Source organism: Cervus canadensis, chromosome 32 (genome assembly GCF_019320065.1).
Source record: "Cervus canadensis isolate Bull #8, Minnesota chromosome 32, ASM1932006v1, whole genome shotgun sequence".
Taxonomy (NCBI): domain Eukaryota; kingdom Metazoa; phylum Chordata; class Mammalia; order Artiodactyla; family Cervidae; genus Cervus; species Cervus canadensis.
The window spans coordinates 4,847,932-4,875,075 of record NC_057417.1 but is presented as its reverse complement, the minus strand read 5'-3'; the positions used below and the strand labels follow the sequence as shown (position 1 = coordinate 4,875,075).

The 27,144-nt window shown below is 51.0% G+C and overlaps 2 protein-coding genes across 4 annotated transcripts in view; one reads left to right on the top strand and one right to left on the bottom strand.

Annotated features, from left to right (window-relative positions):
* The first annotated feature begins 1,988 nt into the window (after positions 1-1,988).
* On the top strand, positions 1,989-18,785 carry NUBP1 (nucleotide binding protein 1). Its single transcript, XM_043456096.1, has 11 exons — positions 1,989-2,093; positions 2,167-2,271; positions 3,861-3,994; positions 8,251-8,319; positions 10,969-11,001; positions 11,751-11,841; positions 12,446-12,600; positions 14,189-14,299; positions 14,574-14,676; positions 17,674-17,757; positions 18,497-18,785. The coding sequence occupies exons 1-11, from the start codon at positions 2,075-2,077 to the stop codon at positions 18,553-18,555; spliced, it is 963 nt and encodes a 320-aa protein (XP_043312031.1). The 5' UTR covers positions 1,989-2,074; the 3' UTR covers positions 18,556-18,785.
* Positions 18,668-27,144, bottom strand: part of TVP23A (trans-golgi network vesicle protein 23 homolog A) — a 33,385-nt gene continuing 24,908 nt past the window's right edge. For 2 of the 3 annotated variants that reach the window (XM_043456098.1, XM_043456097.1), the window contains 6 exons: positions 24,534-24,678; positions 23,270-23,359; positions 22,909-23,037; positions 21,040-21,168; positions 20,075-20,134; positions 18,668-18,905 (listed from right to left, as the gene is read on the bottom strand). In XM_043456098.1, coding sequence (XP_043312033.1) covers positions 20,075-20,134; positions 21,040-21,168; positions 22,909-23,037; positions 23,270-23,359; positions 24,534-24,678 — 553 coding nt within the window. In that variant the 3' untranslated portion in view covers positions 18,668-18,905. Of the gene's footprint in view, positions 18,906-20,074; positions 20,135-21,039; positions 21,169-22,908; positions 23,038-23,269; positions 23,424-24,533; positions 24,679-27,144 lie in introns of those variants that run through there. The other variant, XR_006267071.1, reaches the window with a different exon arrangement.

The following is a 27,144-nucleotide window of genomic DNA, read 5'->3' as shown; positions in this document are numbered from 1 at the left end:
AGATGAAGAGGAGGGTGAAGAATCAGACCAGTCACATAGCCAGGCCACCACACCCCCCAGCGGGGAAGCCACAGGACTTGATGCCTGAGTGACTGTCAAGGAAGACACCACGGACATCTCCAGTGGTGAGTACCAATGTTTACCCCCATCTCTGTACCCACCTGCCACTGCACCCATCAAGACGTGGTGTCTGATTCCCCAGCTTGTGAACCTGGGCTACCCTTGTGACTTGCTCTGACCAACAGAACGTGAGCACGTGAGCCTGTGCAAGATCCCAGCCTTGCCCAGCGGCCATGGAAAGGTGATCAGGCTGGACCACTGAGTGAGGAGAGGCCACATGTAGAGAGGTGCCACGTGGTGGGAAATCCAGAGGAACACGAGAGAGTCTTGGATCTTCTAGTCAGCCCCCGCCTGAATGAAGCCACACAGGTGAGCCCAAATAAAACCAGAGGAGTCATGAGAAATAAGAAGCCACTGTTGTCTCAACCACTAGCTGCTGCCGCTGCTAAGTTGCGTCAGCCGTGTCTGACTCTGTGCAACCCCATAGACGGCAGCCCACCAGGCTCCTCTGTCCCTGGGATTCTCCAGGCAAGAATACTGGAGCGGGTTGCCATTTCCTTCTCCAGTACATGAAAGTGAAAAGTGAAAGTGAAGTCACTCGGTCATGTCTGACTCTTTGCGACCTCGTGGAGTGTAGCCTATAAGGCACCTCTGTCCATGGGATTCTCCAGGCAAGGGTACTGAAGTGGGTTGCTATTGCCTTCTCCACTGGGTAATTTGTTATGCAGCAATTGCTAACCGATACAGGGGAGACAGAAAGAACTAAGCAAGGCTGGTGCTCAGGCTGCTGACTTGAGTGCTTCAGCAGGGGTAGCATCAGTCTCTGAGATGAGAGCTCCAGAGACAGGAACTAGTTTGAGGAGAAAGCTGTGGACATGTTTGTCATGCTCACAGGAGATCCATGCAGTAAAATCCAATAGGCATTGATTGAGATAAATGGGTTTGAACTTGGTGAGAAATAGAGGCTGGAGACGTGGAAAGTTCCACTAAAAGTGGTCCAAGAAGTCTTGAGGAGTGCTTGTGGTAAGAAGTGGTTCTCAAACTTTAGTGGATGTCATTACTATCTGGTGAGAATGTGAAGATGCAGATTCCCAGGCCTACCCCTCTAGTTGCTGATTGTGTAGGTCAGGGATGGGCCCGAAGAATCTGCTTAGCCACCTGGCTTCCAGCTTTCTGCTCCCAAACGCAACAGATGGAAAATTCCATCCCAGGTGAGGCAGAGGAGTTTGGCTGGGAGAGTAGGAGACCTGGAGCAAAGCTGAGAGCAGCTTTGTTTGATTTTGTTTTACTTCACCGTCATTCTTACAGCCTTGTGAGGAGGAATAGGGAGGGGAAGGTTAGAGAACAGTCGACGCTTTCCTCCCTGCCACTGGTCAAAGAATGAGGTAAAACCACTGGGTGAAAGGTTGACTGAGAACAAGACATTCACGTGACTTCAACATGTCACCCACAAAGTCCATATTAAATACAAATGGAAAATGGTACCATTCCCTGGCGTGTTTCTGTTAGGGTACACATCATCTTTATCAAGTGATCAAGCCCTAATATCATCAATGGGACCAACTGGTGTCATGCACCTCCTGCTGTACCACAACTTCAAGTGCATTCTGCTAAAAACTTTAACCTGAATTTAATTAAGGGGGTTGGGGGAGCGAGGATGGCAGGCTTTTCCTTAACTTGAATATAAAAGTGTATATAAGCTAACAGTTTTGCGTCAATCAAATCTCTTGGGTATGAAAATGGCATTGATGTAGGGCAACCCCTTTGTTTCTAGCAGACACGCTTAAGTATTTATCATAGACAACTGAGGCTCAGTTTTAAAAGGAACAGAAAACAGCCCTCAGTTTTAAAAGGAACAGAAAACCGCCCTAAGCACTTGTCACAGGGTTCGCGCGTGCGCAGAGTCCTCTTTCGGAGACTCATTTCGCGCAGCCGGAGGGTCATATTGAGCGCCACGAGACGGAAATATGCAACCGCGGTTTCCGGTGACCGCGTAAGCGTCCAGGGCAGCAGAATGGAGGAGGTGCCTCACGGTGAGAGCGCGGAGGGGGAAGGGGGAGCTGAAAGGAGAGGAACCATTCTAACTGCGATCTTGTCTCCGCGCAGACTGTCCAGGGGCCGACAGCGCCCAGGCAGGTCGAGGGGCCTCATGTCAGGGGTGCCCCAACCAGCGGCTCTGCGCTTCTGGAGCTGGTGCTGCCGCGGACCCGGGTGAGGAAGGGGCAAGGCTTCAACGGGAAGTGAAAAGCGCTATTCCGGAAGAGGCGGGGCGTGGGTGGAGTTGGGGAGTAGGGGTGAGTGACAGGGTCGGGGCCCAGAGGAGGTGGGCGTGGGGACGTCTGCAGTTGAGGGGTGGGGCTTGAGGAATGAGTGACAAGAGCGGAGCCCCGAGGGGAAGAACGTGGAGAAAATTGGCGGGGTCGGGGCGGAGCCTGAATCAGTGACTGGCGTGGAGTCCTAAGGGGTCTCGGGAGGGGCGGGGCAGGGGCGAATGTCGGCAGGGTGAGGGGTGGGGCGAAAAGTTTGAGTGACAGCAAGTGGAATTGGTCGGAAGGAGGGCGGCACCAGCCGGAATAGGGTATAAACTTTGAAGTCAGGGAGCTTGGACTTGAATCCTAGCTCTGCCAGCTGTTTTCTTTGGACAAAATTTCCCTCCTTTTTGAGGAGCGCTTCTCCCATGAATTCAAGAGAAGTATGAATTAATCACTTGCAGGCACAGTGTTCTGTGCTGTGATTGAGACAGATGAGGTCATTAAAAAGCCTTAACCTCTCTGACCCTCCGTTTCCGCATCAAACTGGGGAAAAATAGTTACAGTGTTTTAAGGATTTGAACTAGGAGGAAATACTGAAGGCATAGTATTATAAATGTGTAATAATGATGGTTATCGGTGACAGGTACTACGTGCCTGCAGTATTTGTCAGTATCTCATTCCCAGCACTCCTGACATTCAGGGCTGGATAATTCTCTGTTGTGAGTTTGTCTCTGCCCTGAACACTGTAGGACATTTAGCAGCATTCCTGCCCTCTACCCACTACATGTGGGCAGCACTCCTTCCTGTGGCAACCAAAAATATCCCAAGACACTGCCAAATGCGTCCTGGTGGGGTTTGCCCACAGGTTGGGAATCACTGCTGCAATTCAGAGCTGTGTTCTGGACCTGGGAATATAGTATGAACACTGCTGAGTTTCCTGCTTCATGGGCTTTATGTTCTAGTAGAGGAGATAAATGAGTAAACCAAGAAGTAAGGAACTCTCAGATGTGCTAGTAGCCTTGTGGGTTGTTTTTTGGATTTTTTGTAGCTCTTATTACTACCATTGGTGAGGTGCTGTTTCACTCATGATCCCTTGAAATAGTCAAGGATTTACCTCCTTCCAGCCCATCGGAAGAGTGACATTCCGAGAAAGACAAATATCATATGATATTGCTTATATGTAGAATCTAAAAGAGTGGTACAAATGAACTTATACACAGGACAGTGTCACAGATGTAGAAAACAAACTTATGGTACTGGGGCAGGGCAGGGGGGTGATAAATTGGGAGATTGAGATTGATGTATACACGCTGCTAGATATAAAATGGGCAACTAATAAGGGCCTACTGTATAGTACAGGAAACTGATCAGTACTCTGTAATGACCAAATGAGAAAAGAATCTTAAAAGCAGATATATGTATAGATATAACGGACTCACTTTACAGCAGAAACTAACATAACATTGTAAATCAACTCTACTGCAGTAAAAATTTAAAAACTAAAAGATTGAGTTAGGGGCTTGGTCACCTGACTTGCTTTCTTTGCAGCCATAGAGGAAATCAAAGAAAAAATGAAGACTGTGAAACACAAGATCTTGGTGTTGTCTGGGAAAGGCGGCGTTGGGAAAAGCACGTTTAGCGCCCACCTGGCCCATGGCCTAGCGGAGGATGAAAACACGCAGGTGGGACTTTGGGGGAAACTGGGAGAGGCTCCTTCCTTTCTCAAGGCTCATGATGGCTGGCAGGGGGCTGACTCTTAGCAACAGTTGAATTGGCCTCTTTGGAATATAGATCCCTGCAGAGGGAACAAGGAAATGCAAGGGAGTTGAGCAATGAAATGAATATTTCATTGGATTCTCGAGCCATGAACATGGATGCCAGGTGTACATTTCTCTAGGCTTGCCAATTATTCATCATGTTCAGTTCAAGCTTCTTTATGAATCTTTATGAAACCCCCTTTCTGTCTTTTCTATCCAGGGGTCTGCCAACAAGAGCCTATCTTCCTATGGCCTATGAACTCTGGGTGGTTTTTACGTTTATAAATGGTGGTTCTTACAGTGTCACATTAAAACCTACATATCATCCTGGATTTTGCCGAGAAAGCCTAAAACACTTTCCATGTGGCCCTTGAAGAAAACGCTTGCCGACCCCTGTCCTAGGCCATTCACTTACACCCACGTACACAGAGGAGCAGGAAAATTCAGATTCCCCAGGGCCGCTCTCGGGATTTCAGCTTTAATAAAAGGTATGAGAGGGAGAGGAAGAGAAAATTTTTACCAAAACGGTCAACTGGAAATTTGTAGTTCCTGTGATATTAAAAAAAAAAAAAGACAAGACAGGTTATTCATTGGGCCTCATAGTTTTGCTTTGATCATAGAACATGACCCCAATATTCACTTTGATTACGGTGTTATACCTGATGAAACCATGAATACTGGGGGTTTTATTTTTTTTGTTAACAGAGAATGCATTCCACCTTTTTGGTTTTGCCAAAACTCTACGTAGATTGCCAACTGTTTTTCCACCAGAGGACTGTTTGGGGCTTGCAGGGGTTCAGTGTAACATAGAAACAGCTTTATTATGCTCGTGTTAAAAGCCTTTCCAGACCATTTCAGTTCTTTCCACTGTCTTGGTGTGTGCCTTCTTGCATACATTGATGCATTTTTGAAAATTAGTTTTCTCTTTTTGCATTTTGAATGTTGAAATTTATTTTATATGTATAAAGGCTAGCTTTTTATATTTGTCTTGTAACTGACTAATGGCCTTTCCCTTTTATTTGGCTTTCTTGTTAAGATAGTACTAGCAGGGACTGTAGAGTACTTTTAATATTGACATTTCAAAACTGCACCATATTGCCAGTTATTTTTTTAAAACTGTAAAAACTGGATAAATGCCAGTACTTTGTACTTGTGTGAGATAAACCATTCTATTCCAGTATGAAATAGCATCCTAAATACTTAATAAAATAAAGGCTAAATTTCCTCCATGAAAAAAACCCCATAAAGGCAGCTCCCATGGGCAGGGGGATGCAGCCCACCATTCCAGCCTGCCCTCAGTATGTGTGTGCACACACACAGATACACACACAAATGCACAATGACCTCTTTGATACCCCACCGAGGACTCCAGGAATATATATTTTTATAAAGATATATAAATCATTGGGTTAAAAAAGAGTTGACTTGGGGGTCAGCAGACTTTTTATATGAAGCACCAGGTGATAATTATTTTAGGTTTTGTAGGTTATACAGTTTCTGTAGCAACTCTCAGTTCTGCCCCTTGAACACGAGATTAGCCTGTGAACAAATGACTGTGGCTATATTCTCATAAAACTTTGAATTTCATAATTTTCACATGTTGTGAAATAAATATGTTCTTTTGATTTTTTTTACCCCCCTACTCTAAACACGTAATAGCCATTCTTGGCTGTGGTCTGTAAAAAAACAGGTGGCATTCTGGGTTTGGCTCCCAGGTTGCAGCTTGCCAGCCCCTGGTTTGGTTTGTAGCCCAGCTGTGCCAGTGCTGGCTGGAGAAGAACTTTGTTGCAAGAGGACTGATGCGTTGGGGAGGCCGTGGCCTTCTGGAGACAGTGCCGAGGTGGGACTAGGGAGTCCAGAAAGCTTGGTGTTTCTCTCATTGACTGTGGCTCTGAATTCCGCTCGTTACTCATTTCTCTTCCGATCATTTTATGATGTATCGAGCCACTCCCGTTGGCCTGCCTGACTGATGTGGGCTTCTCTGGAGTCTGGTATCTGTTACCCAAGGTGTGTTCAAGGGATCTGGCGAAAGGGAGAAGGGACTGCCCGGGGCTGGGCAGCAGGTTGGAGAAGGTGTCCTCTGGACTCTGATGGCAGCCGGTGGAAGGTGGCGGGAGGAGGTGTAGGCAGAGGTGCAGAGCTGGAACCGCCGGCGCAGACTGGACAGGCGGGCAGGGCAGGGCTGCTGCTGCTGCAGTGGAGGAGCCGAGAGTGGGGCTGGGCCAGCCCAGGAGGCTTTAACGCTCCAGGAAGACATTCTCGTGGGAAGGAGGCATGGTCTGAGCTTTGCTGCAGCAGCAGTCGAGTGTGTTGTCAGAGGGTGATGGTGAACCAGCAGGAAACGTTGGTCTTGTCTCCATGAGGGGCCACAAGGTCACAGCTAGGGCAGTGGCCGGAACCAGGGGCGGGAAATGAGAGCACAGCTGGGGAGGTGGAATAGCTGGGCGTCTAACTGCTGGAGAAGAGCGAGGGTCTGAAGTCTAGCTGAACCTGTGGGGCCAGGGAGGGCGGGCGCGAGGTCTAGCGTGGTGGCCAGGAACACAGGCTTTGGAGTCGGTCTGCCCACCCTCACCTCCCAGCACCGCCCACACCACTGCTGTAACCATGGGCAGGTTATCAGACTCTCTCTGCCTCAGTGTTCTCATCTCTAAAATGGGACTCAGTCCTGAGTGAGATGATGCATGTAACTGTAAAATGCTTAACACGACACTTGATGCATAGGAAGTGTTCAATCAGTGTCCCTCATAGTCATCATCATTATTTCTTCATTCCACTACCTGGAGTATTGAGGGGGTGAAGACCACCACAGGAATGAGTGCACATGATATCTTTCCTGCATCTTTCACTCAAGATACCCCTTCTGTTGGGGGTGGAGGGGATGTGTTAATAATTCCTCAAAAGGAAATTGGTTAAACTTTTCCCAAGAGAGAGTGAGGCATTCTAGACCGAGAGGCTAGAGACTCGAGAGGATTGACAGAAGTCTCTCATTAGGGTTGTAGGGATGGTATAATTTCCCAGGTCCTCAGACTCGGATGTAAAATGTCTAGCCCATTAATACACACCAGCCTGAAGCCTCAAGAACGGTCTTTAGGATGAGTTCTGTTGCATTCTTCTTGAGGTCCAGCAGAGGGTGCGTGAGGCAGACAGCGGTCCAGTGTATGAACCCCTTTCCTGACCCCGGTGTGAGATCATGTGAGGGTCACAGGGGATTGTTGAGACGATGGAAGAGGGAAGCAAGAAACTAATTTGGGGCAAGTTAAAAAGTTACCCAGAGGTGCTGCACTTTGGATCTAAGACATAAGAGCTTTCAGGATGAATAGCTCTGCTCTTTAAAGTGTTTCTGAGAGCTGTCTCAGACCTTTTCACATATCACGTGGGGAAAGCAGGGCATTTAGGGTGGAAAGAGTCCTCCTGGGCTGGACATGTCACTGGCAAAGAACTTCTGTGTGTTTCCTTATTCTTACTTTCTCCTTTAGAAGTTGAACCTACACCACTGTTAACCTTCAGCATCACAGAAAAACAGGGCTTGCTCAGAACTCAGCTGGAGGGGCCACTCTGGCCCTCCTCGCCAGGCCCCGGGAGCCATGGGAAGAACCTTGGTGTTGGAGTCCAGAGACCTTGGTTTAAGTCCTGGCTTGCTTCCTTGCTCATTGAACAAGTCTATGGGCATCTCTGAACCACAGTTTCTTCTTCGGTAAAGCAGAGTTATAATGATCACACACACACACCCCGCCCTCCCCCCAGATTGAACCACAGTTTCTTCTTTGGTAAAGCAGTTATAATGATCACACACACACACCCCAAGACACACACACACACCACCCCTACCCCCAGGATGTGGTAAGGACCAGGTAAACAGTGGCTGGACCTGAATCTGTGAACAACCTGATACCCTGGTTCATAAGCTCACCTTGAAAATAGGCTGTATTGAGGGTGGCAGGGGTTGTGGGGAGCATGGGGGTGTTGATGTACTTTGCAATTGTTAGGAGTCTTGACTGTGTTTCCAAGGCCCGGAAGGGAATGTTGTAACTCTGAGGTTCCACTCAGTTCACGTTTGACCCGGTTTCTCTGTGTCTCCTCCCTTCCCTCCTTTTCCTCGAACCCCGTCCCCTCTCGATCGTGCATACCCGGAGGATTGGAACTGCCTTGCATCACTGCCTTGGTCTCTTCTTGTTCCCCAGGTTGCTCTTCTAGACATTGATATATGTGGGCCATCAATTCCCAAGATCATGGGATTGGAAGGAGAACAGGTAAGAGCGACATTAAAAAAAAAACGCCGGGAAATATTTTCTTAAAATGAACCTGAGCCCTGAGCTGAGCACCCTAAGCCACAGGGTCAGTGGAGCGCGTGCGTTTTTACCTGGATGTGACCACATCAGGGAGGGTTCAGTCAACGGTCTACTTTTAACAACAGCCCTGAGTTTGGGGGTGTGTTGGGGGGGCGACCCATCTATAAGTTCATCCAAGTTCATCCGTCTGAGAAGTGTTCGTTTTGATGCCGTCTTAGAGGGGAAGGGAAAGAGCAAGTCAAATGCAGAAGTCAGACACGAAAACTTGGTCCTGGCTGGGAAAGCTTGAGTAGGGCTGGCAAGGGCTCTGTAGGCTGGAAGCAAGGGAATATTTCTGCCCCTGTGGTCACTGGGGAAGTGAGGGGAAGTGAGACTGTGAGGCGGGCGGGTGACGCGGGGTTGGGTGGTGGGGGCAGCCGAGCTAGGTGCCGCTGCCTCCCTACACCCTGGTGCGCAGAGCCGGCCAGGAAGGGGCTGCCCAGCGGGGTGCATTTTGAAGCCAGCCTGGAGGACCAGCCTTGTCTGGGGCTGTTGGGACGGGTTTGTTCTTTACTGAAGCACTGGGTGCTGCGGTTCAGAGGTGAACAAGGCAGATAAAGACCCTGCCCTCATGGGAAGGGCCGGTGACAATAGGAATCTCAGTGAAGCGAGGGGATGGGACAGATGGCAGGGAGAGGGGCCCGGGGAGCCTCTTTCTGGGAGGAGGTGGTCAAGGGCACCCTGCTCAGAGAGCCCAGAGGAAGGCATGCTGGGCTGGAGGGGTGTCCTCAGCCCAGTAGCCTGTGGGGCCAGGCAGAGTGGCCCGCAGGGTGGCAGAGAGTAGCCCAGGCGGACGGGGCCAGCCCCTGGGGACTCTGCTCAGGGCTTGGCACTTGCTTCCCACATGCTGAGAGGCGCCGATGCTATGCGGGGTCAGAGCGGAGCAGCGGGACCATGGCTCGACTGCATACCCGCGGGCAGCAGGCTCCAGAGCGCGGGTCTCCCTTCATCATCAGTCACACGCCCGTACTACTCACTGAGCCGGCACACAAGTCATTTATAAAAACTGAACTTTGTAAATGGTGACAAATTCCACTCTTTTCTTCTCCTACGCTGTTGGATCATTGGGTTTACCCCCTCCCTTTCAAGACCAGTGACTTAGAGAATGAGTATTAATAGGAATTAATGGGTTTGGTTTTTTTTTGAAATGTGACTTCAAAGCCAGTGACAAGGAGTTACATATTACCTGAATTGCGTTTCTGTCAAATGTTGGGGACAGGCACCTCTGTAGACAAAGTAGATCCATGGTCACCTAGGAGTTGGGGGAAGCGTGGGGGTTGGGGGTGACACTTGAGGGTTGCAGGGTATCTTCTTAGAGTAACCAGAATGTTCTATCATTGATTGTGGTCATGGATGTGCAATTCTGTGACTATCCTGAAGCCATTTAAGTGTACACTTTAACTGGGTGGGCTGTGTGGTATGTGAATTATATCTGAGTTGACTATTTAAAAAAGTAAGATGTCATCAGGAAAAATGGGCTTTCTCTTTTGGCTCCAATGTTGCCTGAAGCGTAAATTCTAAGACTGATGTGCGGTTAGAAATTGTGTAAGTTCCAGTTTCATAGAAAAGCGTCAGAGTGGACTTCAACCCTGGCAGTTTGTTGTTGCTTACTTGCTAAGTCGTGTCCAGCTGTTTTTTGACCCCAGGGACTAAAGCCTGTCAGGTTTCTCTGTCCGTAGGATTTTCCAGGCAAGAATACTTGTTGCCATTTTCTTCTCCAGGGGATCTCCCCAACCCAGGGAAGGAACCCGAGTCTCTTGCCTTGGCAGGCGGATTCTTTACCCCTGAGCCACCAGGGAAGCCCTCATCCTGGCAGTTAGTGAACACCTAACTGGAAAGGGTCTGGGTCTTGAAATAGCCCCAGCTTCCCACCGATACCCCTTTTCCCAGGCCTTGTCCCTTGGGGCAGCAGCTCAGGCCACCAGTGGGAGGGTTCCGTGTCCACTGCTTCACTCAGGGTCGTCCCTCCACTCCTTACGGAGGCCGCCTCGCTGTTCCTCAGTTACCTGCATCTTCGCGGCAACCCCCAACCGATTTCTGTCACACTTTTAAAATCCCCCAGATCATACTGGACTCTGATGATCATTGGTTCCCTGACCAGATATTTAAGCAGAGTTTCCAGATTGCCCAACCTGGGAGGGGAGAGCGTATGCACTCTCTCATCTATATCTTGGCTTCCCAGGTGGCGCTAGTGGTAAAGAACCTGCTTGCCGATGCAGGAGACATAAGAGACAGAGGTTCGATCCCTGGGTCAGGAAGATCCCTTGGAGGAGGGCACAGCAACCCACCCACTCCAGTATTCTTGCCTGGAAAATCCCATGGACAGAGGAGCTTGGTGGGCTACAGTCCATAGGGTCGCAAAGAGTCGGACACGCCTGAAGCGACTGAGCACGCACCGTATCACCTAACCCCGACCCCCTGATGCTCACTCCCTGTTAAGAATTCAGTGGCAGCCTTTAGGACGATGAATCGTAATTTATGAAGCTGTCCTCCTGCTGCGTAAACTTGGCGTGTAAAGCGTGACCAGGGTGTGTATTTTCTCACAAGTGAGACAGGCTCCTGTTCCCATAGGTTCACCAGAGCGGCTCGGGCTGGTCTCCAGTGGTGAGTATCCACCCCAGGCCTTCCCTTCGGGGTGGTGTGTACATGGCGGATAGTGGTGGGCAGTCAACTGGTGACTGCTTATCAGTCAACAGGTAGTCACTGAGGCACTTTCCTGGGCCTGGAGGATCCAGTTACGACCAGAGATTGGCTCAGAGAGTAGCTCCTTCCAGTCTGTGGGCCAAACAGTTGCCCCCGTCATAGATGGAAAGTAGTGATATGCGAATGAATGACCGTGGCCCTTTTCCAATAAAACTTTATGTAGGAAACCAGAAGCGGGGCCAGCCAGATTAAAACAGCAGGTTGGTTGTTGTTTGGTCACTCCGTCATGTCCAGCTGTTTGCGACCTCATGGACTGTAGCACACCAGGCTTCCCTGTCCTTCACTGTCTCTCAAAGTTTGCTCAAGCTCATGTCCACTGAGTCCATGATGCATCCAACCATCTCATCTTCTGTCGCCTCCTTCAGAGGAGACAGTATTTGTTCATTTCAGCTGAGGTCACTGTCATTGCCACCTAGGACCATATGGTGACTCTTTCAATCCCCCCAAATATGGTAACCTTTTTTTTTTTAATGATTTTTTTTTTTTTTTTGGTGGGGGAGAAATTTAAGGATTCAAAAAGTGAATATATACTCACATCATATAGTAACTTTGCCCTCTCAATTGCTGCTGCCAGCACTCAGACACAAGACATAGGGAAGTGCCTGGCACTGTGGTTTGAAGTAAAATGTCTCTTGCATCATCCTTTCCAGTTCCTGGAAGACAACTTGGGGGTGATGTCGGTGGGTTTCTTGCTCAGCAGCCCCGACGATGCCGTCATCTGGAGGGGACCAAAGAAAAACGGTTTGTCACTCTGCTTTCTCTCTCTCGTCACGTCCTTCCAGGGACAGAAGCGGATCCCATCCCATCAGGACAGCCTGTGTCTCTGGTGGCCTCTTTCTTCACTGGTTAAAGAGAGCCCATAGAAATTCCAATTTTACTTGATAAATACAACATTACAAATTTTCATATCTCTGATGGGTTTTGCTCTCCTGAAAACCCATCTAATCCTGAAGTGATCCCTCCGGTGGTTTGTGCTCTTGTTTGTGTCAGAGGAGGGTGAGGGGTGAAGTCAGTACCAGTTTGAAAGGGTGTCCAGGCTGCAGGTATAGAAGTGCCAACCTGGGCGAGGCTCCTCAGCCTCGGTGCTGTGATGTTCCGAGCCAGACAATCCCTTGTTGGGGAGGTTGGGGGGTGGACGGTCCTCTGCATCACAGGGTGTTGGCAGTTCCCTGGCCGCACCACCCTGGAGGCGAGTAGAAGACCCCCTAGTTATGGACAAGCCCCGAGGCACTCCCAGACCCCGCCGATGGAGCACGTACGTGAGCTGTGTGTAAGGGTCTGGAGCTGCGCTTTTGTAGGGTCAGAGGACAGGAGACAGCATGCATCACCGCGGCCTCCCCCGCAGGCATGATCAAGCAGTTCCTCCGCGACGTGGACTGGGGCGAGGTGGACTACCTCATCGTGGACACCCCGCCCGGGACGTCGGACGAACATCTCTCGGTGGTGCAGTACCTAGCCGCGGCGCACATCGACGGGGCGGTGGTCATCACCACGCCGCAGGTGAGCGAGGGCCAGGCGGAGCGGGGTCCACACTGCACTGCACCGGGGGGGTGGGGGGGTCTCTTTCTCCCACAGCCCAAGGCCCTGGGCTCCCCCACACCCTGGCTGGGATCTGCAGAAACCTTATGTTTATCTTCAGTTCAGCCATTGTCAGTGGACAGGGAGGCATGAGGTGGCTGGGGTGGGGGGTGGCTAGTGCAGGGGTGGAAGGGGGCCTGGCCCGAGGATGGCGGTGGAGAGAAGATGGATGCTTCATTAGAAATGTTTCCTGATGGATATTTAACAGAGCTGGGCGACCAGCAGTGTGCTCTTAGACCCTTAGACCAGCCGTGCTCTCTAGAGCAAGTCCCAGAGAAGTGACCTTCAAGGACAGTGGAGTTGGGACATCCACCCCGATGGTGGGTGCTGACAGCGGGCAAGGCTTCCCATGTGGGGCAGGGACACATGGGGACTCTGCTTTCTGTGAGCCTAAAACCACTCTAAAAATGGTCAAAAGCAACAGCAGCAATCAAGTTGATGCAAGAGTGGCCTCTCCAATACCATATTTACTGTGAAAGGAAACAGTCCCCTTAGGTCCAGGAGGAGGGGAGCGGCCGTTCCCCAGGAAGCCGGTGAGGATGTGCTGTGTCTGTCCTGTGTGCGTCACTTCTCTAGAAAACAGGACTTCAGGCTGGGCACACCCACTTCCTCGGATCCTTGCCCATCCAGCAGCTGGCTGGCTTTGGGCGTCATTTTTGAGAAAGCAGGGCTTTCAGAGGACACTCGGGAGAGAACCAGAGGCACCCTAAGGAGATGCTTAGTACCAGCGGGTTTACTTTCTAGCCAAGCCCTTTTGTCTGCACCCCAGCCTCCAAGGGCTCCAGGGGCAAACATGGGCCTCAGGAGAATAGCCTCAAAGCCCGGGTCCACGGGGGCCCATGACCGTTAAAGCCGTACTTGACAGCACACAGCACTTGGACATGTGTCTGCGATAAAGTTAAAGGTGGATTGCGGAGGGTACTAAGCTCTGATTACCCATGCTCCTCACACAGAGTCCAGAAGTGAATTGGCAGGGCTCCAAACCGGGTAATATTCCTTATTTTCTTTTGTTCTATAAAGTTGTGGTCATGATAACCAAGGTCAGAGGTCGGCAGACTTTTTCTGGTAAGGGCCAGAGAGGAACCATTTCAGGTTTGGCAGGTCACAGGGTCTCTGTCCCAGCCCCCCAGGGGCACCGTTATGGGATGAAAGTGGCCAGAGGTAATGTGCAGGTCAGGCTGTGCTCCAGAAGAACTCGATCTATGAAAACAGGCAGCCAGCTGAGCGTGCAGGCTGCCCCCCGCCCCCGCCTAAAACAGGGCTCACGCGTGGTTGCATGAAGCACTCACAGAACGGTTGTTGTTCAGTCGCTAAATCGTGTCTGACTCTCTGCAACTCTGCACTGGCAGGCAGGTTCTTTACCGCTGAGCCGCCAGGGAAACCCTTAGGTACAGAGTCTCTAAAGCTTCACGGCAGTGACGCCGCAGCCCTGCAGCTGTCCCTCCGCCACGCGATCGTCCCCTGTCTGTGCCCAGACTCTGAAATAACCAGTCTTCTGGAACCTTCACAGGAAGTGTCGCTCCAGGATGTCCGGAAAGAGGTCAGCTTCTGCCACAAGGTGAAGCTGCCCGTCATCGGGGTGGTGGAGAACATGAGCGGCTTCATCTGCCCCAAATGCCAGGTGAGGGCACGTTCCCCTCAAGGTCCCGGCCTCCATGCTTGGGGAAGTGGTGGGGTCGGGTGTCTGGGAAACCGTTTCTGCTTTCCCCGTCATTTGGGAACTGGAATGAATCATAGTTTAAAAAAAAACAAAAAACCCTCTGTTGCCAATTTAATGGAAATTCTTTTCACGTTCAGAAGAGCCTTTTTTTTTTTTAAGTTTCTTTAAAATGTGGTCTGTTCATATGATTCGGACACAAACTCAAGATTCTTCCCCGTTTCACGTTGCCTTTCAGAAAGAGTCCCAGATATTCCCACCGACAACGGGGGGTGCAGAGGCCATGTGCCAGGACCTGAAGATCCCGCTGCTTGGCAAAGTGCCTCTGGACCCACGCATAGGTGGGTGCATCCCTCCCGCATGGGGCCCGTGTGCCCCCCAGCTGAGAGCAGCAGGGAAATACGCAGGCGTGTGGTGAGGGAGCAGGAGGGCCTTGGGGAGGCGGGAAGGGCCTACAAGAGTGGAGGAGAGATTGGTCAGGGAGGCATCCGGTGCGGGGAGGCGGCAGGAGAGGAGGTCACCAAGGAGAGGGGCCAGGCAGGGGTGACCAGGGGAAGGAGGCGAGGGCATGTATTCGAGTCCTGTCTCACACAGGAAGTAGGTCCTGGCGTGAAAGTCATCAACAGAATCAGCCTTGAGAACCCCGAGGAAGGGCCCCCCCTTGCCCTATCTACAGGGAAGCCCAGCACAGCCCTCCTGATGCCTGGATGGGTGAGCAGGAAGGCATGTTGCTGGCCTGCCTTCAGGGGTCACGCTCCTCTCTGGGTACCAGAGTCCTCAGGCCCCCCACCTCCATGCCACACTCACTCCAGGGCATCAGCTTGCTGTGTGGAGCAGGGGGACAGTCACCCCCTCTTTCAGTGATACCCACCACCGAATTTCTTTCCCCACCGCAACAGAGTCGGGCTTGCTGAAGTTAGATGTGTCTATGACGAGAAAGTGGGGCAGTGAGGTTTTGCAGACAAGGCCTAAGGGGCCAAGGGAGACTCTCGGGGGGTCGGAGCCCAGGTGTGGACAGCTCTGCAGCTGAGCCTTGTGGTTTGGACCCCAATTGTCAGGAAATGAGACCAGGGAGGGTGGGTGCTGTGTGTGCTTAGAGGCTGAGGCCGTGGGCCACGGCGCTGGTTGGGAGGAGGTTAGGGCGGGACCGAGCCGGGCATCAGCGCGGAGAGGAAGGGACACAGAGAGGGGAAGCGACAGGCTGGGACAGGTGGGGAGAAGGTGGTGTCCCCGAAGTCCATGCTACCCAGCGTGAACCCCCGGGGAGCTGGGGATGCCCCCCAGGACCAGCGAGCACGGGAGAGCCGGCTCCCTGCTGACACTGTGTGGAGCGGGCAGGGCCTTAGCTTGTCAGCTGGTGAGAGGTCAGGAGCAGAGGGGGCCGTGTCCACAATGGGGGGACGGCATAGAGGGGGCCAAGAGCACAGTGTGGAGGAGGCCTGCCCCAAGGAGGGGGTCTGGAAGACCCCAGAGCGCCTGGGCGCCCAGCAGGGTGGCTCCTGGAGCCCCTTTGATGGTGCCCACCTCCAGAAGCACTTGTACCTGGTTCCCCCCCGGGAAACAACTCTGGCTGCTTTTCCAGCCTTCCCGAGTGTCGTCGTCACATTGACCAGCGTGTCCCTTGGGGTCGTAGGAGCCGGGACCACCCCTCAAAGCCCCTGGAGGCAGGCTGGCCACGCAAGCGTGTGGGGCCGGGTGGGCAGCCGGCCTGAGTGGTCACTCCCGCCAGCTGCAGGCTGCGGCGGCCTCGGGGCTCAGTCCTGGGCTGAGAGGATGCAGTGCCGTCCAGTGGGCACACTCCCGTGTGACAGGGGCACCTCCCCAGACCTCACCTCCAGTTGAAACCGCAGAGCCGGGGACAGCGAGTGTGGGAAAGGATGCGGGTAAACACCGCCATGGGCTGCAGTGAGGCGGACAGGGCCAGGGAGGCCGCTGAGGCCCCCCAGAGCCGCTTTGTGCAGTGAGGGAGCCGCCCCGTCACCAGGGAGACGGGAGGACGTGCGCAGCCCCTGTGCAAACACGCAGCGAGGGAGCTGCCAGGCTTTGGCGTTGGGATCCCAGCTTCCCGGCAGCTCGCCCCAGGCCTGGACCACCCCCACCGCCCCCGTCGCCCCTCCGCTGGCTCTGGGCACGGGCGGGTCCTTGCCGGGCTCTGAGCCTCAGGCTCGCCTGATAGGTGGGGATGTGATGGAGCCACCGTGAGGGCTGGACAGCATAGGCGAGGGGGGCGGTCTCGGACAGGGCAGGGCCCAGGAGAGGGGAGGTTTGTGGCGGTGGGGAGCCAACCAGAGCAAGTTGTGAGGGTTCGGGCAGGTCTCCTGGGGAAGGGAGGATGAGGAGCAAGAGGATGCCGGGTGAACATCAGGAGGAAGTGGCCCCACGAGCCTGCTGTGGGACCGGTGACCTCCCAGGCCTGGTCCTGCGCTTCCCTAGCACTATACACAGTGCCCAGGCCATATCGGGTCCCACTCCACACCCCCAAACCCCCAGGTGTCCCTGTCCCACCCAGCAACGCGCTAGGGGGGATGATTGCTCCACAGTTGGCCTGGCCAGGGTCCCCCCAGAGGCTGGGGAGCAGCTGTGGGTTGTGGGACCACTGATCCTGCTTCTCCAGCAGGAGTGGGGGGCAGGGGGCGGGGGCAGGGTCTACTCAGGACCAGACAGGAGAGGAGCTCCCCCCGGCCCAGGCCCCACCCCATGCCCATCTGGATGGGTTGATGCCAACATGGAGTGACCTTCAAGGTACAGTTCCACAGGGAGAAAGCAACAGGAGGAATGTGTGTATGCTCCCAAGCTTTTTTTAAAAAAATACTTGAGTGTGTATATGCATATGTCACACTTACATGCATATATTATTTCTAGAAAGGCAGCTGACACCCCAGTAGCTTCCCTTGAACTCAATTCCTCATGGTGTAACCTTCTGTCCTCCCTTCCTTTCACTCTGAGCCTTCATTATCTTACTGGAGAATGAATCGATCTTTTTTAAATGCAGGTTCCCGGGCCCACCCAGGAGCTGCTAAATCTGTTCTTTATGGGGCCCTGGAACCTGCATTTGCCACACTTCACCCAGAGGGTTCTCAGGCACACACACACACACTAAACAGCATTGCCCAGGCACAGGTCAGAGCCAAGAGGCAACACCAGCCAGACCCGCTGCTGGGTGAAGGGGAGGCAGGCGAGGTCCCAGAGACCCCGACGTCGTGTCTCAGCTTTGATCTTCATTATGAGGGAGGTGGGCCTGAGATCTTCCATGTCACAGGCACAGAAGGAGCCCCAAGTTCAGGTCACCACTGTGTTTTCTTCGTGGGTTTTAATTTCCCTTGCTTTGTTTCTTTAAGGTAAGAGCTGTGACAAAGGACAGTCTTTTTTGGTGGAAGCACCAGATTCACCAGCCACTGTCGCCTACAGAAGTATAATTCAGAGTAAGTGCTTAAGGGGACCTGTGAATCCAGAGGGCCACGGGGCCAGGAAGTGACGCACGTGAGCAGAGTGGGCTTGGGCGTGAGAAGATCCTATTTGGTGTTGTGAATGGCCATGCAGCCTCCACGGGGACACGGGGGTGGTGGGGTCTGGGATGACCCCCTCAGCCCAGGAAGCCAGGAGTCTGGGAAAATCTTCCAGTCCACCAATGTTGTGAACTAAGTCATAGCTTAAAAACAGAGCGAGGGTGAAGTTTACAGTATAGGAAATATTAATATTACACCTCAGTAAAACTGTAAAAAGAATTTAAGAAGGGGGAAAAAAAAAAAAAGCAAAGCGAGCCAAACCAGACCCAGGTGCAGGCCTGATTCAGTCAACGGGCGGCTGTCAGAGACCCTGAAGTTGAGGCAGGTGTGTCAGTAGTTAAAGCTCCAGGCTGCTGGCTTGTGGCCGAGCCCTGCTGGCCTGGTGAAATGGTGTCCAGGGTAAACAACAACATTTCTGGGATCCTCGATCTGTAGAATGGGCCGACAGGAGGCCTCCAGCCGTGGTTGTAGCCACTGATGGGCGGCCAGCAGTAACTGGACTCACTTGCAGAGATTCAGGGCATCAGCTGAGACGGGACTCTGGGGTGAATTAAGCCACCCGGGGACTCCGCCCCATTTAGACGCGGCCTTGCCAGCCTAGGGCAGGGCCACCGAGAGCCACCAGTGCTTCTGCGCCTGCTGTCCTGTTTTCCAGGAATCCAGGAGTTCTGTAGTCAGCATCTGCCAGAAGGAGAGAACCTCGTCGGCTCCTGAGACAGGAGGCCGTGAAGAACGGCAGCAGCACGAGCTGTCCGTCACGCCTGGCCAGCGTGGGGACAGAGCGGGTCACAGGCAGAGAGGGACCAGCCCCGGGCATGGCGTGAAGTCACTTTTTCAGAGACACTTTAATCATCTAGCATTTGTACACTTTCCTTTAGAACGTACGTAAAGGGCGTTCTTTACAGATGTGCCATTTGAAAAATAAAAACAGCTCCTCAAACCTCTGCCCCAAAGCCTGCTTCTCGTGAAAACCCAGCAGCTCGTGGATCATGAAATTCTCTTCTCTGTCGGAAGCTGTCCTACAGAACCTCTCACTTGTGCCTTTGCCGCCTTGGAAAATAAGCCTGAAAAAGAGCCAGAGGGACAGAGGGAGGGACGTGTGGCTTCGCTGCAGCCTCGTTCTTGTGGTTTAGTCACTAAGTCATGTCCGAGTCTTTGCGACCCCATAGACTGTAGCCCGCCAGGCTCCTCTGTCCATGGGATTCTCCAGGCAAGAATACTGGAGTGGGTTGCCATTTCCTGTTCCAGGGAATCTTCCCAACCCAGGGGTCAAACCCGAGTCTCCTGCATTGGCTGGTGGATTCTTTACCACTGAGAGCATAGTGCAAACACTGTTCTCCGATGGAGGAAAAATTCAAATAGCGACAGAGCCTCCCACTGGGGCTTGGGCCAAAGTCAGTGCACAGGATGCAGCCAGGCATAGTCAGAAACCTGCGAATCACCCACATGAACAGAATTGGGGGTCAGTGCAGACGCTCCATACAGGAATTATGTGTTTACTGTATCTGGCGGTGGGCTTCCCCTGGTGGCTCAGCCGGTAAAGAACCGCCTGCAATGCAGGAGACCCAGGTTTGAGCCCTGGGTCGGGAAGATCCCTGGAGGAGGGCATGGCAACCCACTCCAGTATTCTTGCCTGGAGAATCCCATGGACAGAGGAGCCTGGCGGGCTGCAGTCCATGGGGTCACAAAGAGTCGAACACAAGTGACTAAGCACAGCACACACATCTGGCAATTTTCAGTGCCAGACACGACAATTTACAGGGTTAAAGTTGCATGAAAGGAGAGATGCAAAGTGTAAGAGAGCCTTATTGCCATGAGATGCTCACTGTGTTTGAAAGACTCACAGGAACTGAGAGCAGCTTAGGGAAGGGGAAATTCCCGTTTCCCCTCTGATTCCCAGCATGGAAGTGGAAGGGGCACACGTCCCCCTGTTCTTTTCCACGCCTCTCGTCACCTGCCCCCCTCGCCTGCCCAGGGTCAAATCTGTACCTGTTCAAGGTAAGGAAAGTGGAACCCGTCTAAAGGGCCGTGAGGCCACACACAGCCCAGGAAGGCCCAGCACACAGGTTGGTCCCCCCCAATCCCCGCCGCCACCCGCTGTGCACACAGGCCGCTCGAGCCCCCTGGGGTGCCCACCCAGATCACAAGCCCAGCTGAGCCCAGGGGAGCCATGCTTCCATGAGAACCCCTAGCCCTGCACCATCCAGGCCACCATCTCGACCCCACCGCTTACCTAATGCTTGTGAATCTCCAGCCCCTCGAGGCCAGGCTTCTGAAAGTCGCTAGGACAGGCCTGCAAGAGGAAGAGACAGCCCTGGTTTTCTGTCCCACATGTACGTGGCCTGACTGCCGAATCAAGGCCAGAGCAAGTCCACGGTGAACCGAAAGCCTGCATGGCTGCTTGCTCAAGGTCTTGGCTTAAAGCTTAAGTGCACTATTCACACTTAAGATAGCTCAAACCATTTCAGGAAGAGCCTGGTCACATTTAGAAGATCTGTTGTTGCTTCTAGAACTCAGGATAGGTTTAAAAAAATTGTTACAGCTCTTAATTCTATTGTTGTGGTGGTAGTTTAGTCGCTAAGTCATGTTCGACTCTTTGCAACCCCATGGACTGTAGCCCACTAGGCTCCTCTGTCCATGGGATTTCCCAGGCAAGAATACTGGATTGGGTTGCCATTCCCTTCTCCAGAGGAGCTTCCCAACCCAGGGATCGAACCCAGGTCTCCTCCACTGCAGGCAAACTCTTCACTGTCTGAGCCACCAAGGAAGCCCTCCATAGTTTAAAGAAATCACTCAAAACCAACAATGGCAATCACAAAAGGACAAGCGCTGTGTGATTCCACTTACGTGAGGTCCCTAGATTAGTCAGATTCATGTGGGTAGAAAGTAAGTGGTTGCCTGGAGTTTACTGGGGTTGGGGAGGGTGGAGAATGAGTTAAATGTTTAGTGGGTACAGAGTTTGCTTGGGTGAAAGAGTTGTGGTGGCGTGATGATGTGGGTATACTGAACTGTACACTTAAAAATGGCTAAAAGGGTAAATTTTGTTGTGCGTATTTTAACCACGAACACAAAACCCCAGCTAACACTGGCAGCCTGGCTGATACAGAAAAATATCATAAACTGCCACTGCCAGCAGGCCTCCTGGACTTTCAAGTGTCTGAGGATCAGGGGTCCAGGAGTCAGACTTGAGTAACTCACCGTCTGGAACACCGTCTGGGACAGAAAACTGGCTGTGACTTTGCTGATGTCGCTCTCGCCTCCCATCTTACACAGGACGTAGCCATACAGGTTGGCGGCTTGGAGAGAGATCCCAGCTATCACCAGGGCCTGCATTCAAACGAAGCAGAGGTCATTCTGAGAGCAGAGATTGAAACGGTCCTCCCAAACCAAGCAGGAGTGGCTCTGGCCCACACCCACCAGTGTTAGCCAGCCTTTATGGAGAGCTTCCCTGGTGGTTCAGATGGTAAAGACTCTGCCTGAAATGCGGGAGACCTGGGTTTGATCCTGGGGTCAGGAAGATCCCCTGGAGAAGGGAATGGCAACCCACTCCAATATTCTTGCCTGGAGAATCCCATGGGCAGAGGAGCCCAGTGGGCTACAGTCCATGGGGTTGCAAAGAGTCAGACATGACTGAGCGACTAACATAATCATAATAATACAGATACTCAAGGACACCTATTAAACACCAGAAACCGGAGAGGCTGGGGCCACTATCGTCCCACTTTACAGGGAGGACATGGAAGTCCAGGGAAGCTCAAGTTGCCTGAAGTCCCAGAGCTGAGACTGAGCGAGGACCCAGACTCCAGAGCCCACACTCAGTTACGCTGTGGCTTATACCGTCTATGGATATTTTGTCTCCTTGTGGAATGAGCTAGGTCATGGCAAAGCAGTGTTGTAACTCAGAAATAAAACTCCAGAATCCTGAGGCTGGCTTATTCCTACTGAGGCAAGTTTCCTACCTATCCAAGCTAGGATGTCATCCACTTTTTCTAGAAATACCTCTCAGCAGCATTATTCATATGGACCAGAAGGTGGAAACCACCAAATGTCCATCAGTGGGTGAACAGATAAACAAAACGTGGTCCGTCCAGATTAGGGAACAGTATTCAGTCACAAAAAGGAAAGCGGTACTGATACCTGCTACAACTGGGATAAATCCTGAAAACATTGTTAAGTCAAAGAACCGAGTCACACAAGACCATGTATTGTATGATTCTTTTATAGAAAATGTCCAGAGAGCCAAATCTACAGAAACATAAATTCGTGAGTGGCAGGGGGCTGGGATGGAGGGGGGCGGGAAACAGGGGCGGTGTGGGGTTTCCCTGGTAACTCAGCTGGTAAAGAATCTGCCTGCAATGCAGGAGACCCTGGTTCGATTCCTGGGTTGGGAAGATCCTCTGGAGAAGGGAACGGCTACCCACTCCAGTATTCTTGCCTGGAGAATTCCATGGACAGAGGAGCCTGGCAGGCTATAGTCCATGGGATCATGAAGAGTTGGTCATGACTGAGCGACTAACACTTTCACAAACAGGGGCTAGGGGAACAGAGGCATGGGGAGGGTCATAGCTAAAGGGCTCAGGATCTCCTGGGGTGATAAAAATTTCCTAAAACTGACTGTGGTGCTGGCTGCACAACCCTGAAAACAGACTTGCTGTTGTTCAGTTGCTCAGTCGTGTCCAACTCTTTGTGACCCCACTATACAGCCCGTGGGGTTGCAAAGAATCGGACACAACAGAGTGATTATCGCTTTTTTGCTGACTGTAGCCCTAGAGGCTTCTCTGTCCATGGGATTTCCCAGGCAAGAATACTGGAGTGGGTTGCCCTTTCCTTCTCCAGGGGAGCTTCCTGACCCAAGGATCGAACCTGTCTCCTGCTTGGCAGGTGAATTCTTTACCACTGAGCCACCTGGGAAGCTCCTGAATCATACACACAAAATGGGTGCACTGCCTGGTATGTGAATTCTTTCTTAATATAGCTGTTTCAATCCATCAATCGCTCAATCAAGAACAAAAACCCACTTCTTCAACCACCGGTTCTGTACCAACATCCGAGCGAGTGTTGCCTTACCAGCCACTTGAGCTTCAAGGAAAATAAGGAGCTAAAAAAGAACACGATCCAAATCATGGGACAGACGATGAGGCCGAGCCAGAAGACCCGCGCTTCCGCCTCCGTGGCAGCCACCGTGTCTGGAGAGACCTGCAGCAAGAAAGAGATTCGGATGTACAACTCGCAGAAACGGTCCCAAAGGAGCGTGCTCTGATTTTCGTTAATATCACATGTGCTTCTGCCAGTGGGGGCTCTGAACGGGCACCAGCCGCCATGGGCCTTGTGTCCGGGAGGGATCAGATCATGCAGAGCTCAGAAGGAACCCACAGGGGCTTTCCACGGCCGTTTCCTCGGCTCTAGCTTGACAAATACTGGAAGATACCTTTCTGGCTTCAAAAATCCAGTGGCTTTTCCCATCTTCATCAATCTGGTTCCACCAGCGAAGGCCCACCATGAGTCGTCCAGTTACATTCTGAGAAAAGTGGACAGGATGCTCATAAGCAGATCACGGGTCAAGAAAGAGGCCTCATCTTTTCCTGGATGAATAAAAGTGACCCGTTCATGTCGAACCTGAGGAGAGGGGGACTGAAGAATGGGGCTTTCTCGAAATCAGTTTTGAGGTCTGTAATTCTTAACTAAGCTTACCTTAAAAGGCAGCCTACCTGTCCATCGACACAGGATGGGTAAGGAAGATGTGCTACATGTATAAAATGGCGTATTACTCAGCCATGAAAAGGAATGAAATAATGCCATGGCAGCAACATGGATGGGCCTAGAGATTCTCGCAGTGAGTGAAGTAAGTCAGACAGAGGACAGATACTATGTGACTTATATGTGGAATCTAAAAAATGATGCAAATGAACTTATTGACAAAACAGAATTAGAGTTATAGATAAGAAAATAATCTTATGGTTACTGGGGGGGCAAAGTGGGGGAGTGATAAATTAGGAGATTGGGATTGACGTATACATACTACTATATGTAAAATACATATATTTTATCCTGTCTCCAGCAGATTTTCCTGACTTAGGAATGGAACCAGGGTCTCCTACATTGTAGGCATATTCTTTACCAACTGAGCTATCAGGGGAACCCACATATAAAACAGATAACTAATAAGTACCTACAGTGTAGCTCAGGGAACTTTACTCAATACTCTGACATGACCTACATGGGAAAAGAATCTAACAAGAGCAGATGTATGTATAACTAATTCACTTTGCTGTATGCTGGAAACTGACACAACATTGTAACTCAACTATATCCAATAAAAACTTTTTAAAATTAAGTTCCATTCACAAAAAAAGAGACTCCCCAGACATACATACACACATATATATCATATATACATATATGTATTCCTATTTATAGAATTTAAAAATACATTATTTATAATATGATATATGAAATTTACAAAAAATCCAAAACCCTATGGAGTTGTCTCCCTCACATAGTACGTGTCTGCAGGCATGACAGTGGCCACCCAGAAGCCATTTATTCAACTATGCGATGTACTTTTTTCCTCTGATTTTAAGTGATGTTGGCTTAGTATTCTTAAGTCCGCATAAGGGTCAGTGAGTGGCTAGAAACGCAGCCCCGTGTTTCGGGAGAGAGGGAGTCACAGGTTGCGGGGAGCCGGGGCTTACCTTCACAGACCAGAAGTCAAAGGACAGGAGGAGAAGCACGGTGACGAAACAGCCCACGAAGCTCTTGCTGAACCAGTCACAGCCCACGTAGGTGATGATGGCACTCACGCGAAAAAACAGGTGGAAAAACGTGGCCACTGGGTGCCTAGGAAAGAACCCAGAAGCCCGCTCAGACCAGGGCCCCAAGGACAGTGGCCAAACGTGCTCTGTGGTTTCCACGACCCACATGTTCTCTGCGCGTTTCAACCCAGACTCCACCAGGGCACAGCTCAGAGAAAGCATCACTCGCCTAGAAGACTCGAAACCGTCCTCATCACACCAACATTTTTCCCACCCTCGAAGAATCCAGTACTTTCCCATAATATGACTCCAAATATCACTTGCCCTCTTTGAAACTGTGTCACCTTTGAAGTGTATTGTGACACTGATCACCGCCTTCCTACCTAGCAGCAACAATGACCAGTTCCCCAAAGGGAAATGTTGGGTTATTCCGTCAGTAATTGAGCTGCTTGGTCACATGCAGCCCATGGGTTCAGAAGCCTCACATCAGCGGGGGCCACGTGGGCATGTCCGGGTCCAAACCACTGGTGCTGGTGACGAGCAGCATTTTAACCCTGGAGCAAGAAAGCAGGCCGTGTGCAAGGGCAAGGGGTGAGGGAGGGATGGACTGAGGGATGCATTGGCCAATGCAAAGTATTATATATAGAGGATGGATCAACAGCATGGTCCTTCTGTATGCAGGGGACTATAGTCAATATCCTGTAATAAACCTAATCGGAAAAAATACCAGAAAGAATGTATATACATGTATAACTGAATCACTTTGCTATACAGCAGAAACTAACACAATATTGTAAATCAACTCTACTTCAATAAAATAAATTAAAAAAAAAATTGATCCTGCAAGCCCCATTCAGTTCAATCACTCAGTCGTGTCTGACTCTTTGTGACCCCATGGACCACAGCACACCAGGTCTCCCAATCCATCACCAACTCCCCGGAGTTTACTCAAACTCATGTCCATTGAGTGGGTGAGACCATCCACCCATCTCATCCTCTGCTGTCCCCTTCTCCTCCTGCCTTCAGTCTTTTCCAGCATCAGGGTCTTTTCAAATGAGTCAGTTCTTTGCATCAGGTGGCTAAAGTATTGGAGTTTCAGCTTCAGCATCAGTCCTTCCAAAGAACAGTCAGGATTGATCTCCTTTAGGATGGACTGGTTGGATCTCCTTGCAGTCCAAGGGACTCTCAAGAGTCTTCTCCAACACTATAGTTCAAAAGCATCAATTCCTCGATGCTCAGCTTTCTTTATAGTCCAACTCTCAAAACCATACATGATCACTGAAAAAACTATAACCTTGACTAGATGGACCTTTGTTGACAAAGTAATGTCTCTGCTTTTTAATATGCTGTCTAGGTTGGTCATAACTTTTCTTCCAAGGAGTAAGCGTCTTTTAATTTCATGGCTGCAGTCAACATCTGCAGTGATTTTGGAGCCCAAAACAATAAAGTCAGCCACTGTTTCCACTGTTTCCCCATCTATTTGCCATGAAGTGATGGGACTGGATGCCATGATCTTAGTTTTCTGCCCCATGACAGGTAGCAATTCATTGCTGGGGAGAGAGGCCAGGCAACTTGACACTAGCAAACTAACCCAGTATTGCCAGATCCGGTATCTTTGCAGGAAGCTAAAAACCTAGACCTTTTGTGGGAAATCTGATTTTTTTTTTCCCCCAGTGGGTTTTGTCATACATTGACATGAATCAGCAATAGATTTACACGTATTCCCCATCCCGATCCCCTCTCCCACCTCCCTCTCCACCCGATTCCTCTGGGTCTTCCCAGTGCACCAGGCCCGAGCATTTGTCTCATGCATCCCACCTGGGCTGGTGATCTGTTTCACCATAGATAGTATACATGCTGTTCTTTCGCAACATCCCACCCTCACCTTCTCCCACAGTGTTCAAAAGTCTGTTCTGTACTTCTGTGTCCCTTTTTCTGTTTTGCATATAGGGTTGTCGTTACCATCTTTCTAAATTCCATATATATGTGTTAGTATGCTGTAATGATCTTTATCTTTCTGGCTTACTTCACTCTGTATAATGGGCTCCAGTTTCATCCATCTCATTAGAACTGATTCAAATGAATTCCTTTTAACGGCTGAGTAATATTCCATGGTGTATATGTACCACAGCTTCCTTATCCATTCATCTGCTGATGGGCATCTAGGTTGCTTCCATGTCCTGGCTATTATAAACAGTGCTGCGGTGAACATTGGGATACATGTGTCTCTTTCAGATCTGGTTTCCTCAGTGTGTATGCCAAGGAGTGGGATTGCTGGGTCATATGGCAGTTCTATTTCCAGTTTTTTAAGGAATCTCCACACTGTTCTCCATAGTGGCTGTACTAGTTTGCATTCCCACCAACAGTCTAAGAGGGTTCCCTTTTCTCCACACCCTCTCCAGCATTTATTGCTTGTAGACTTTGGATAGCAGCCATCCTGACTGGCGTGTAATGGTACCTCATTGTGGTTTTGATTTGCATTTCTCTGATAATGAGTGATGTTGAGCATCTTTTCATGTGTTTGTTAGCCATCTGTATGTCTTCTTTGGAG

What these genes read in the sequence shown, in the direction of transcription:
- NUBP1 (XM_043456096.1), top strand. An exon ending in TGGTGCTGCCGCGGACCCGG is followed by an intron (nt 2,272 to 3,860) that starts GTGAGGAAGGGG and finishes CTTTCTTTGCAG; the next exon opens with CCATAGAGGAAATCAAAGAA. An exon ending in TGGTCATCACCACGCCGCAG is followed by an intron (nt 12,601 to 14,188) that starts GTGAGCGAGGGC and finishes GAACCTTCACAG; the next exon opens with GAAGTGTCGCTCCAGGATGT.